We start from the raw sequence: 12,976 nt of genomic DNA on the forward strand, positions 1-12,976 counted from the left end.
GGGATCAGTTTAGTGAGTTGCCACCAGTATTTTCAGAGTGGAGAATAACAAAATAGAAAAGAGAACACGTGGGGCACCCAGCATCATTTTGTGAAATGTAACTTTCCAGTACATGTATGTGTGGATCTGTGCACATGTGTGTATAATAGATCATGCTGTGAGATTATAGGTCTTTCTGTAGGTTATGAACCAGATGTTAACAGCCACTGCCCCCAGGGTGGCCTCACCAATCTTCCTGCTCCCTCTTTCATAATTGCATGCCTTTACAAATGCAAAGTATTTCTGCTTGTATGCTTGGCAGACCTTGACTTTTGGTTTTGAGTCCACTCAAGCATCATTTCCAGTGGGAAAACTCTGCTCATCTCCAGATTATCAGCAGTTGGTCATACAAACCTTTTCACATTCCCCATCTGTAAGCTTTGGAAAGGACTGCCATGTCTTACTTTTGAGTTGTCAGAGTTTAGCATGTCAACTAGTAAGAGCTAATTAAACATTTGTTACTGAAACTTTAAGCTCAATGAGCTGCTATTTAGTTTTTAAACACATCTGAAGCCCGAAAAGGAGTCTCTTGTAACAAAAGTTGAAAACATCATGCTAAAATGTGCTATTTAATTATAACTTACTTTACTCACCGTAATTATATTCATTTTACGTTAAGTAAAAAGAAAAATAGCTAGGATAGTAATTCGTCTCCAAGAAAGCAGTCTAAGATTGTTGGGTTTTTTATTATTTTTATTTGCTACCAATATTTTTATTGTAAGAAATACAAAAGGTATGACAAATATACAAACCATTTGCTCTTTTTGCTTCAATTTCGCTTGTGCATAAGTGAAAACAATGAACTGGACAGTGACGTTTCAACACTAATTCTTATAAAACAATGAATTCCATTATCTGACAATAAATACCTAAATTTGCATTCTAGCACCCGGTAAGACATCCAGTTTCCAAAGGATCTGTGATCTGCAACCCTCTGAATTTTCTGACGTGCTACCTTGGCCACAGTAACAGCGTCAGCACGGGCAGTTCTCTCTCTCCAAATAAGTCTCAGAGTACGGCGCATGCTAGAATGGCTGCCTCTGACCTCAGGCAGTCCCGGTCATAAAGCATCTTTTACTTGAGCTACTTAAACAGATTTCTAGTGATGGGGGGATTTGATGTAAGTTTTGGCAGTCCTTGGATTACATAGTTTACATGATACAAACAATCTACTTTTCTATTTTCCTCTTCAGGTAGGAATAGTCTAGATAAACTGACCTGTCTTTTCAAACTACCTAAAGGGAAAGAAGCGAGATCATTTAGCTCAGGATGCTATGAAGGGGGTATCTTAACAGATAAGCTTTCTTTCTTTCACTTTTTCTTTTCTTTCTTTCTTTCTTTCTTTCTTTCTTTCTTTCTTTCTTTCTTTCTTTCTTTCTTTTATTGCCCCAGGAGAGCTTTCTGTACGGAATGGAGGGATGGTCGCTAGAGTGAGAGGGCCTTTCCCATCCTGCCCCTGTCTACACCCACAGCCATTTTTCTTTGCGGGCTAAATTATCTGGTATGTAGAAAGGTCCCTGCTTTCAGAGAGCTGCACCGCACCCACATTTGGGGAGAGCACAGGGTTTCTGTGCTCTGTGAGAAAGGATACCCAGGTGAACCTGACAGGCCAGTGTGGTAACTTTCAACCTTGTGTACAGAGAAAAGAGCAGAAGCAGTATCTAACACCAAGCCATCTGCCAACATTCTTGTAAGACTGTGTTCCAGGCAGTGAATTTCCACACTGCTTCTTTGACCTGCTCAACTCAAAGCACCAAAACAGCATTCTGTAGCAACATGAGCAAACGGAATGAGAGTAATTTTGCACCTTTAAGGAACATGCACCCTTGTAAGTCTGTACCCTGATATCAAAATAGCAGAATGAGTTTCAAGTATGAAGAAATACAGTAAAAGTATGGCCTGTAGATGGATAGAAAACAGCAGCCTGGAATGTGGCTTATAGTCTTGTTTAGTTTTTCTCTTTGTACCACAGCCAAAACTGAATGCTCTGTAGAGGACTTGGTTTGGAAATCAAGATGCATACAAACATGCTAGAGGGTATCTGTGATTGGTGTTGTGAGCACACTCTGTGCCCAGCCAAAGGTCAAGTAAAAGTGGTGGCCAAGCCTGGGCAGGCACACCCGTGATGCCTAAAGCATCTCTCTTGTCATGTCCCTGATGCCCAGAGAGTGGCCGAAGAGAATAAAGAGCACCATGCAGACAGGCCTGGACGGGTCAGGGGAAGGGAGCAGTGGGAGGGAGGGAGGAAGGATGCAGGGCCTGGGAGGACATCGGTTATCCTGGGCTGGTTCACACAGCCTAGATTAGTATCGGACGTGCACATGCACATGCACAATCTCTACATCTCCAGAACCGTGACTTTAAACACAGAAACCAACAAGTCAAGTGTCCAAATTAACATTTTTTCCCTACGTTTAACACATTTTCTGTTATAAGTCCCAAAAAAAAAAAAAAAACCCAAAAGAAAAAAGAAAAGAAAAAGCTCACTGGGTATGACAGCTTTGCTGAAAACCTCGAATAAAAGCTTTAACTAGGCCCTATGGGAATGCAAAGACACTATGCTACTACATTTTACAGTGAAAACATGCATTTAGACATCTCTGACATGATAATCCTATAAACCCTCTAGTTCTAATTTCTACGGGAACCGATATTGTGCTTTTCTTAACACCTACTGTTCTTCTATACCAGACACTTGCCGATTAACCTTCAGATCAAAACCTAAAATACCAGAAATGCAACATGCTTCTGAGGTGCTGCGGACTGTCGGTTGTTAAAATCCATTGTTGACTACTGTACATGTAGTCCTTGCTTTTATGACCAGAGTGAATCGCTTCTGTACAAAACCAAGGTGCTTGAAGCACAGAAACTTGAACTTCTCCATCCGACACATTCTGGAAGCCTCAAGGCACAAGCTGACAGTTTACTTCTACAGAAAATTCTCACGCTGTTCTTGCAACAGTACCACCTGTTCCCACTACGGCACACGATACCAGAAGGGCACCAGATATCAGGGGGAAGCTTCTTCTCGAGGCCAGGTAAGAGGAGGCACCACCCAAGCCCCTGTCTCTGCCTGGCCTCTACTCTGATGGCCATCTGGCAGAGTCCCTAAATTAAGGCAGTATCTGATGCTTTGTATCTCAAGTTTTAATTTTTGCTGTATCTTCACACTATACTATACGCATATTTGACAAAAGAAAAGCTACAAAGTCCTCCACTTGAATTCCTTTACATAATGATAAAACACCTAGATACGAAAATACCACAACTACAAACTTAAGTTCTACTAATCATGTTAAAATGCATGCAGCTTATTTCGGGGCTTAGTCTAATTTTAATTTACTTAGCTCCATCAAGACCATGGTAATGAACATTAAATGCAAATCCTAATGCCATCTCCTTTAAGGCGCACTTTCACAGGACTAGTGTGATTCAGAAATAAATAACATACATGAATAATAACAGAAATAATTTACGCAAATGCAGAACAACTTGAAATAGAAATTCCCCACCTTGTTAAGTGCTGATTCTAGGTGTCGTTGCTGCTATTTATTCCATGTACTAACTAATATATTTATTACTGGTCATAGGAAAACACATGAATACAAAGTTAAGTGAGGAACTCTAATATTCACGTATACATTGTTGCAAACACAGGACCAAGATGACAAGCTATATAATGCACCTGGGGGAGGGTGGTTCAAGAAATGTATTACTGCTGGGATTTATTTTAATTATTCAGAGACTTCTAGGTTAAATCAGGAGTTGCTGGTGATCACAGAAATATTGCTAGCTAATACATATTATTGCATCTCAATTACTTAAGAGTAGAAAACTTCAAGTTAAGGGTACAAAGGGTATCTTCAGGACCATAACCTAAGCATGTCAACAGAATTTGGCCAGAAACCACAGAGCGTTAGAAATTAAATGAACTGTGTGGGGCTCTATGCTTGCTCATTAGTGCTACGGTCACAGTTCTTTATAGCAATATGTACAGTTATGTGCCCCCTTTAAGGAAACCTGTATGTGACAATTCAAACTCCTCAAGTAGAGAAGGGGTTGATTATTTGCTTGACAAAACAATTCACACAAAAGTTTCCTCCAAACAGGAAAATCCCCTACACTACATGAGATAATTTGCTTACATACCTTTAACTATTCGACAAAAACAAAAGAAGAGATCAGAAACGAAAGAGTTAGGAGCTTTTGCCTAAGCAGAAAATAAACACATTTTCAAAACAAAACTCTTCCACGCATTATCTTTTGCCATCGTATATGTAGAATGATAGAAAATAAAAAAATAAAAAATCTTTCCTGTAATTATACATCTTCTCTTTAAAACAAACAAAAAAAAAAGCTGAGCTTAGAGCTTGAGAGATGCCTGGTAGACGCTTCATACAGACCAGCATCTCTTTATACCCGAACTTTCGAAGAATTGTGTTGTACTTACTTATGCACAGAAGACACCCGTTTGCTTCTAGGGGCATTCTATTTCCTAAGACGGCAGAACAGGTGCTTCTGAAACAGCAGCAGGGCACATGGACCTCGGACAGTAGCCCTCCGGGTCTGTACGTCATCTCAGGCACCAACAGGTGAGCGGCGAGCGGGACCCAGCCAGCTCCGCCCACTGCCTCTCTGCGGCCAAAGGGGCGGAGTGACGGCGCAGCGCTCCCAGAGGGTTTTCAGGTGGGCGTCAAGTGTTCACCGCGAGCAAATAGAGTTCAGACTGGCCCAACTGACAACAGACTCGAGGTTGGAATTCGGCCTTCCATTTAGGGGCTTAAATTGGAATCTACTTCAGTGGGATTCTGAGCAGAGGGACGAGGCTGGGTTCCCGAAGAGCTTTTGACAGCCCCTAGGGTGACAGCCCCATTTTGATTCAGTATGAATTAGTGAGACTCGCCTGCCCGCTACTCTGCAGGAAAGTTAGGCAGGCAGGATTGAGTTTCTGCCACTCAGAAGGAATAAACTGCCTTGTTATGCCGTGCTAATAAGGAAACTCTGAAAAGTACTATTTCCTTCCTCCTAAATTTCTGTGACACTTATTGAGGAAAAGGATTTCTAAAATTAACTAAAATCATCTGGGGTTAATGCGTCTCTGAGCAGACCTGTGAATTAAAACATAGGAGAGTGTGTGTGTGTGTGTGTGTGTGTGTGTGTGTATGTAGTTGCCAAAGAATTTCACTAATGGAGAAATTAAAGATTTATGTAAATATATTCCTAGGTTATTATGCTCACATGCTTGGACAGGACTTTTAAAAAATTAGAATTTCTTGTGAATTTACACTTGTGATTACATAAATGTAAAAAAAAAAATTACCAGGTCTTTTAGCATTTAAGGGCTGTATTTCAGCATGGCAATTCTTTAGAAAAAAAATAGTTTTGTGTACTTACATACTGATGTTACTTCTTTGCTCATCTGATCTTTAAATTAGGATTTAAAATTTTAATCAGTGTTTAGAGACCATCATGGTAGGAAATATGAGAACAGCAGACAGTGGGCATAGGTGTTTTTGGCTGAGGCCACTGGAGGAGTTTTACATTCCTAACAAAACTACCCTGCTCACAGATGAGTGTTGCCTTTTAGCTAATAAGCCTGTACATCCTTGTAACTTCTGCACCTATAAAAGTAAGGTAATTAAATACCTTAAAAAAATGCTTCTTGAAAAAATGGATGACTAGGCTCTCTTGATGCACTTAAATGATCAAAATGGGTATATTATCCATTCTCAAGAACAACTTCCCTGCAGATCATCATTCAGAACCTAGCTAACAACTAAAATATTTAAGTTCTAGAATGTTACGAACACTGTTCATCATCCTGACAAACAAGTGCTAAGCAAGAGTAAAATATGTGCAGAAAAACAAGGTTAGAATGAAGATTTTAGAAGTACCTCTTTAGCTTTGCTCAGATTTCCCCCTCCCTAGCCCCCACCCCCACCCCCAGGCCCCCAGCCCCAAAGTGCCACCTTGTGGAAAATACTGGAATAAAAGAAGAAAGCCCATGTCTTAGGACAGTGTGAATTTTAAAATAGAGGTTTCCAAGAAAAATCATCTCACTTTCCTACCATATAACCTTCAAACTGCTGTAACAATATTTAAATAGATGATTGAAAAAAGCCTGTATTAGTTTTCAAGAGGCTCTTGTTTTCTTCTTGACAGCCAGAGCACCAGTATCAAGGAAACATAAACATGTTGATGGAAGTTCATTCATTTATCTCAACTCCCTGGGAATGCTAAGAAACAAAACATTTTGAAGAGCTGATTCGTACGTCATTAAAACAAACAAACAAACTGAGGAAAAAAAAACATTTAAAAAATCAGACCCCTCCTCTTTCTACATTTCTGTTGTTTACAAAGGTCAGAAGATAGAAAAGGCCAAAGGAATATTGTGGCTTATTTTCTGAAAAAGTACAAGTCAGAAATGCTTGAGATATAGGTATGTAACACCACTAGGTTGAAAATTGCATTAATAAGAAATGAAAATGCTATTTTCGTATGCTTTTGAAGAGAACACCACTACTAATTACCTGGGGACTTCTATTGCGTGATAGGCTTTTGCAGTCTCAGTAAGTTTTTCTACCGTGGAAACATGTAGCTATGTTCCATATCATACATCTGAATGTATCAAGTGCATATGATCAAGGATTTGGGTTTTACCAGTTTTCAAAAAATCTTGGTGGCACAGGAAATATGTGCCTTTTTAAAATTTATTATTATTATTATTTACAGTGAACATTCTTAGGCTTGCATAACAAGCGTTAGTTTCACATGGCTGCTTCTTCCCACGAAGTAAGGAGTATGGTAGTTTGCTCAGGTCACCCTTTGAAATGGTAACTGCTTGGAAAGGCTTTTCCATAAAACATGTTTTGGAACGTTATCAACTTCATAGTTGCCGGATGACTTTAATAGAAATTCTTACAATATATTTGCTAATAAATATTTATCCTTCAAAATATATCTAACTTTGAAACTATCCTTCTTTGAATACCTTCATTTTCTCTAGAATTTCCTCTATCCATTGTCCATTATTTTATGCCTTTTAAAGATTTAGAAATCATGCTACCATCTTTATTTTTTAAAATAAAGACACTGTTTTTATGTGTCACAATGTAAAACATGCATTCTTTTGAATTTTGTCAATACCTAAGAACTTATAATGTCTCAACATTTTCTTTCCAGGGTGAATATTCTATAGTTACTGTACTAACACAATTAAGTAATTACAGCAGCTTATTAACTTTTAATATTACTCTTTCCTAGACCTGACTATGCAACAAAAGCCTGCTTTTGGAAAATGTGAGACACTCTCTTCTGTGCTTATCATAAAAATAGCCAAGTTGTCACTTAAAAGCAATTCTTTGGAAAGAAGAATTTTAATATGTTTGTGATATTAGGAAGCTTACATGATTTTAATTTCCATAATGGCATGAGGACTGCCATTACTGACCTTAAGAGGCATATAGTTAAAAGCTAAATTTAAATACATAATTTAAGATTCAAAATATTTGGTACTATTTGGTTGTCCCCCCCCCCCCCCCCCCCCCCATCAAGATGGACAGTACTGCGTTCTGGAGTCAAATGATAAATTTCTATTGAAAGGTGTACATTTTCTTTAAGATAGTAACATCCCGTGCATTCTGAAATTTTCATTTTTACTTAAAACTAAATGGCTGAGATTCTATTCTTAGGTAAATATTTTGAACTATTTTTATTTTAGTAAGACACCTTGGGCTAAATGAAAAGTATGCCATTCCTAGTGTGTGATTCCTGAGAGAAAATCATGAGAATACAGAGGGATGAAATGGCTCCAACGTCTTGTTTAAAACAGGTTCTGTTTCTTGGGTTCTTATCTACTTTCAAGGAGAGACAAAGTGGGAGGTGCCAATGCACTGGGTATTGTGTTTTTAAGTTTGTAAGATTAGGGCTTTATTACCTTTGCCACATGATAGCTTATAATGCTGAAATGGACAGGTTTCTCTCTTATTCTTAAGTGGGATTGTTACAACTTCACCATGCACTATGGTTCCCACAATGCCTGGGCCCTAAGAAAACAATTATCATATAGAAACTATCAGGCACATTCTAGCACCAGCCCTCAAATGTGAATATAAATGTGATTTTGAATCTGACACCGTATTTTTATTGATATAAGCTGCTTCAGTATATCCCTGGGGCAGTATGACTTTTTTAGCTGACCACTGCTTGGCTTTTGGCAAAGACGTTTGAAACCATATGTCACAGAAGAATAAGCTGTATTCAGTAAATTCCTATGCTGCTATATGCTTCAAAGTGCCCTAATGGGAAGGGTGCTCGTGTGGCATCTGGATTTCAGAACTGGGGAGCCTGGATGTAAAAGACATAAAACGAGGGTAATTACTCAACTGCAAGAACCACACAGATGGAAGAGCTGGGGTCAGAGAGGCCAGATACCCTCTCCTTCTGCCTCTCAGGGGATAATTTGCCAAGCATCTAATGAATCTCATGCCAAAATGTTTGTGCTTTAAGTTTTCTTCATAAACACTACTGAGAAATGAACCAAAAGTATATGCTAGAAATAAAGTGGAGCTCTCTACTTGTTTAGAATTCCCAAGAATGCTGAAAAATTCCAGTTCAGAACGGCTGCATTTTTCTTGAGAGAAGTTCTGAAAACCTGAAAAAAGCAGAAACTCAACTTATGTTCACACTAGCCATGGATACTAACCAGAAAGCACATGATGAAATCAGTACTTATATTGAGTTTTAAAATTGAATTTCTAGGGCCCAGCAAAAAATGTCTTCAAAGGAAAGGCAGAAATCACTTTTCCAGGGGAGACATTGCCCCGACTGCTATGGATTCATTATATCTCAAGCATTTACAGTGATGACAAAACATAAGCAATATTGTCAACAAGGAAGAAAGGATCAAACATTCTTGTGGCCCATCTTCTCATTCATATCTAGCTTTAGACCAATTTTCCTGCTCTTCAAGTTACTGAATTAGAAAAAATGTTAAACAATATACATATTAAAAAAAGAGTAATTTCCAACCCAAAAAGCTTTCAAGGAGAAAAGTCTTAATTTTTCCCTTGTTCATCATGGTAGTATAGAATATTAAGCTGTGAAGAATTCAGTAAGGCTAGACAATATATAAACATCAACTGGAACATTTTCTACTGAGTGAAGCGATGTTCATTCTTTGACAACCCTAACTCTAAACATAGCCTATCTGTTGCATGTACTCAAAACATGAGTCAGAGAGCAAAGACAGCTAAACTTCCAAAAGGATACTTCCTCTCTGTGTCTTCGGGTTACTTGAGCTAACTGAGTACTAACCACACATAAGGCAGAGATGACATGAAATATAAAGAACGGTAGAGAAAATGGCGAGAGAAAAAGTAAAGCTGTTCACAATGCCCAGGTCAGGCTGGCTCTGCACGGAGAGGGAGTATGCACAGGCACTGGAAATAAGCACAGCCTGGGAGATGGAGAAAAGATCATTTTATAGGGTAAATATATACGTCTAAAAAAAAATAGTTAAAGACATTCTCTCCGATTCTACACGGACATCTTCTAAAAAAATTGTAAAACACTAAGTAACAGTTTAAGGCAATCTATGTGCTGGTGATAGAGAAGAGCCAATCCTCCACTCACTGCCTAGGGAACAACAACAAATGCTGGCTGGGAAGATCACACTGGAGTGAGAGCCTAGGGGACCCTGTTAGGGCTGAAAAATTGGATCCATTAAGCCACAATCTGAATCTAACTATTTACAAAAGGTTCACTGGAAGAAAGCAAGCAGGAGGTGCATGGGAACAGCTTAAACAATCTGTTATTAGTTATGTAATGGTAGTAATATATACTAGAGGCCCTAGGAGATAAGATGGAAACTCTGCAAACAAGGCAGTGCATGGCAGAAAAAGTACAGTGTAATAGGGAAAACTTAAATGGTATTCCTGTCTCGTCAGAGAAAGCTATTCTCTGAGTCAAAACAGGAAACAGTTTCTGACAAATTCCTAAAATCAAAAAAACAAAATAAAGTAACAACAGAATCCAAAAAGGAAACAGATTTCAAATCAGGAAATAAAGGCTTTCTCTAATTGTTTTTTTTTTTTTTTTGACCATTTTACCTATTTGAGGTACACTCCCTAAATCTATAGCAAGTAAGAAAAAGCTTATAGGGTGTTTTTCAAAAGAAATAACAAAGCATATAATACAGGTTAAAATGGACTTACAGTGAGTAATTTTCAGCTTTTATCAAGAGTAAATAGAGTGTATGCTTTAAAAAACAGGTCTCTTAAAAGATACTAGCATTTTTTTTCCTTTTGTTGTGTGTATAAAACTTCATCTAGATAGTGAATGTTTTACTTCTAACAAATTTACTGTTTTTGGCCATAATAGAAATTCTGAGGACATAGGTTCAACTGTGTAATTTGAGAAGCCCATTCTGGTAAATCACCTTTAGTCAATAGACACCTGTTATTTATAGGTCACTTTGAGTCTTTAAAATTCAATTATTCTTGTTGTTTACAGAAAGTAACACTTTAAGAAATCAAGAATCTCACGCACACACATACGCACGCATGCATGCACATGCACACGCGCGTGCACACTCTCACTCAAAAGTACCAAAGCAGGCTCAGGCAGCTGCAGAGAGATTACATCATAACTCAGCTGTGCCTGGATTGCTCACTCCACACTGGCAGCATTCAAGATTAGAAAAATGAAATGGCAGCACAATTGGTCAGCAGCTTCTCTTCTGGAATTTTTCCAGGTTCTTGAAACAAACAAACAGACAAACAAACAAACAAACAAACGAATGAACATAAAGCTGCAATCGCTCTTGCATTGATTTCAAAACAGTAAACTAGGCGGTTTCCATGGAGAAGCAGAGCCCGTCCAGACGACGGCAACTAGAAGGTCCCCAGCCAGTGATCCTCAGTGGCTCTGCGGGGCTTACTCAGGGGGGGCCCATCAGCCCCCAGGGGTGTTCTCCCGGTGATCAGCTCAAGATGGCCGTCGGGACCTCAGGCTGTATTCATCTCTGAGCTGTTCTGGCTGGGAGGCAGACGGGAATCCAGATTCTCCTTGCACCTCTCCAGATCATGGAAGTAGGGGTGAGACAGGGCACTGTAGGCAGATATTCTTTTGGCCGGATTAAAGGTTAGGCACTTCTGTGATAAAGAAAAAAAATAACTGACATAAAACATGTCCATTTAAATAATGTGTTTACACAGTTATACATTTGTTCACTGCCATGAATTAAGTGTGTCTAGAATCAGAATGAGTATCTACTTCATGGGACACTAAATAAAATGTAGACAGTCTTATATATATCTTATCTTATATATGTCCTCAATGTATAAACTGCCCTTCAGGAAAAAGCAATAGCTTTTGGGTTGCCTGTGTACTTTTACCTCCCCAGGCTTTCTCTTCTACCTATCCCAGGTCCTTTAAAAGATATTATTAGTATTATCATAGTATGTATATAACTTTATTTAGGTAGTGATTTTTCTTTCTTTAAGTTTAATTTTGAGATAGAGGGAGCACAAGAAGAGGAGGGGCAAACAGAGAGGGGGACAGAGGACCCAAAGCGGGCTCTGTGCTGACAGCAGAGAGCCTGATGAGGGGGCGACCTGAGCCAACGTTGGACGCTTAACTGACTGAGCCACCCAGGAACCCCTAGGTAGTGATTTTTCTAATGCTAGAAAACTTAGTGCTGTAGTCAGAGATGTCACCCTAACTTTTTACTCTTCCCCAAGGTTTATTGATGAGTCAAGAATGGAACAGAGTTGTCTTGTTTAGGGGTAAGAGGGTAATTATTAAACTACAGTAACAACTTCTGACATATTTTTTTTTCAACGTTTATTTATTTTTGAGAGACGGAGAGAGACAGAGCATAAGTGGGGGAGGGGCAGAGAGAGAGGGAGACACAGAATCTGAAGCAGGCTCCAGGCTCGGAGCTGTCAGCACAGAGCCCGACGCGGGGCTTGAACTCACGGACCGCGAGATCATGACCTGAGCCGAAGTCGGATGCTTAACCAACTGAGCTACCCAGGCGCCCTTGTTTCTGACATATTTCTAATATCAAAAGCAAAACAAAATAACAAGAAAACAAAAAAAAGGAAATACATTTTAAAGCAGGAAATAAAGGTTTTCTCTATTAAGGAGGGCAAGTAAGGGCTAAAACCTAGGCCCAACTTACCCTGACCTGCTAGCAAGTTGTGCACTCTGGCCCAGGGCTGCACCATCCAGAGGAAATGATTCCTTCCTCTGGTGCATGTCTAGGTGCCTCATGGGCAGCAGCAATGTCCATTAGGTTCAGTTCTGGTACTAAACTCTATTCCAGGCTGTCAACTCAAGTGTAGGTAGAAGGTGAAAGGGTTGGCGGCGGGGGGAGGGGGATGGTGAACCTCTGGGGCAGCAATCTCCATTCTCAAACTGACAATTCATAATCAATTAGACAGAATGCTTCCCTAATCTTAGTTCCATTTCCACACCAACCCCAGGTAATCCTGTTCTTCACATCCTCCTCCTCCTGTCCTTCCACCAACACCTCCAGAGTGACTAGCAGGTGGTAAGCACTAGTGGAGGATGAGTAAGACCTATCCATTGCCCAGGAACACACAAGTAGGAGAGAAACTCTACCAGCTTCTCCGTCTTTGTGATGCAGTGCCCACTTTAGTGAGCTGGGTATCTGACACGTCTATGAATTTCAGTCCTCTATGTAATCTGAAGACTTAACATTATCATGGTTATGCTGACTTCCATTTAATCTGGGTTTTTGCCCTCAAGGACCTCAAAGTCTCCATCAGATCTTGACGATTAGGGACCCTTTAACACTCTGTTGAATGCTACTGACCTAGAAAAACACTCACAAATAGAAAACTCTATATATAATTCCAGGCAAATTTGGGTCCCCTGAAATCTTATTTATCCTGAACTCCCCACCAGTCCA

The 12,976-nt window shown here is 39.5% G+C and overlaps 1 protein-coding gene across 4 annotated transcripts in view; it reads right to left on the reverse strand.

The window, feature by feature from the left end:
- Positions 1–7,601: 7,601 nt before the first annotated feature.
- CDK6 (cyclin dependent kinase 6) overlaps positions 7,602–12,976 on the reverse strand; it is a 247,832-nt gene continuing 242,457 nt past the window's right edge. For all 4 annotated transcript variants that reach the window (XM_042917832.1, XM_042917860.1, XM_042917853.1 and 1 more), the window contains one exon: positions 7,602–11,192. In XM_042917832.1, the coding sequence (XP_042773766.1) occupies positions 11,046–11,192 (147 nt within the window). In that variant the 3' untranslated portion in view covers positions 7,602–11,045. The remainder of the gene's footprint in view (positions 11,193–12,976) is intronic.

This window comes from Panthera leo, chromosome A2, assembly GCF_018350215.1.
Source record: "Panthera leo isolate Ple1 chromosome A2, P.leo_Ple1_pat1.1, whole genome shotgun sequence".
Taxonomy (NCBI): domain Eukaryota; kingdom Metazoa; phylum Chordata; class Mammalia; order Carnivora; family Felidae; genus Panthera; species Panthera leo.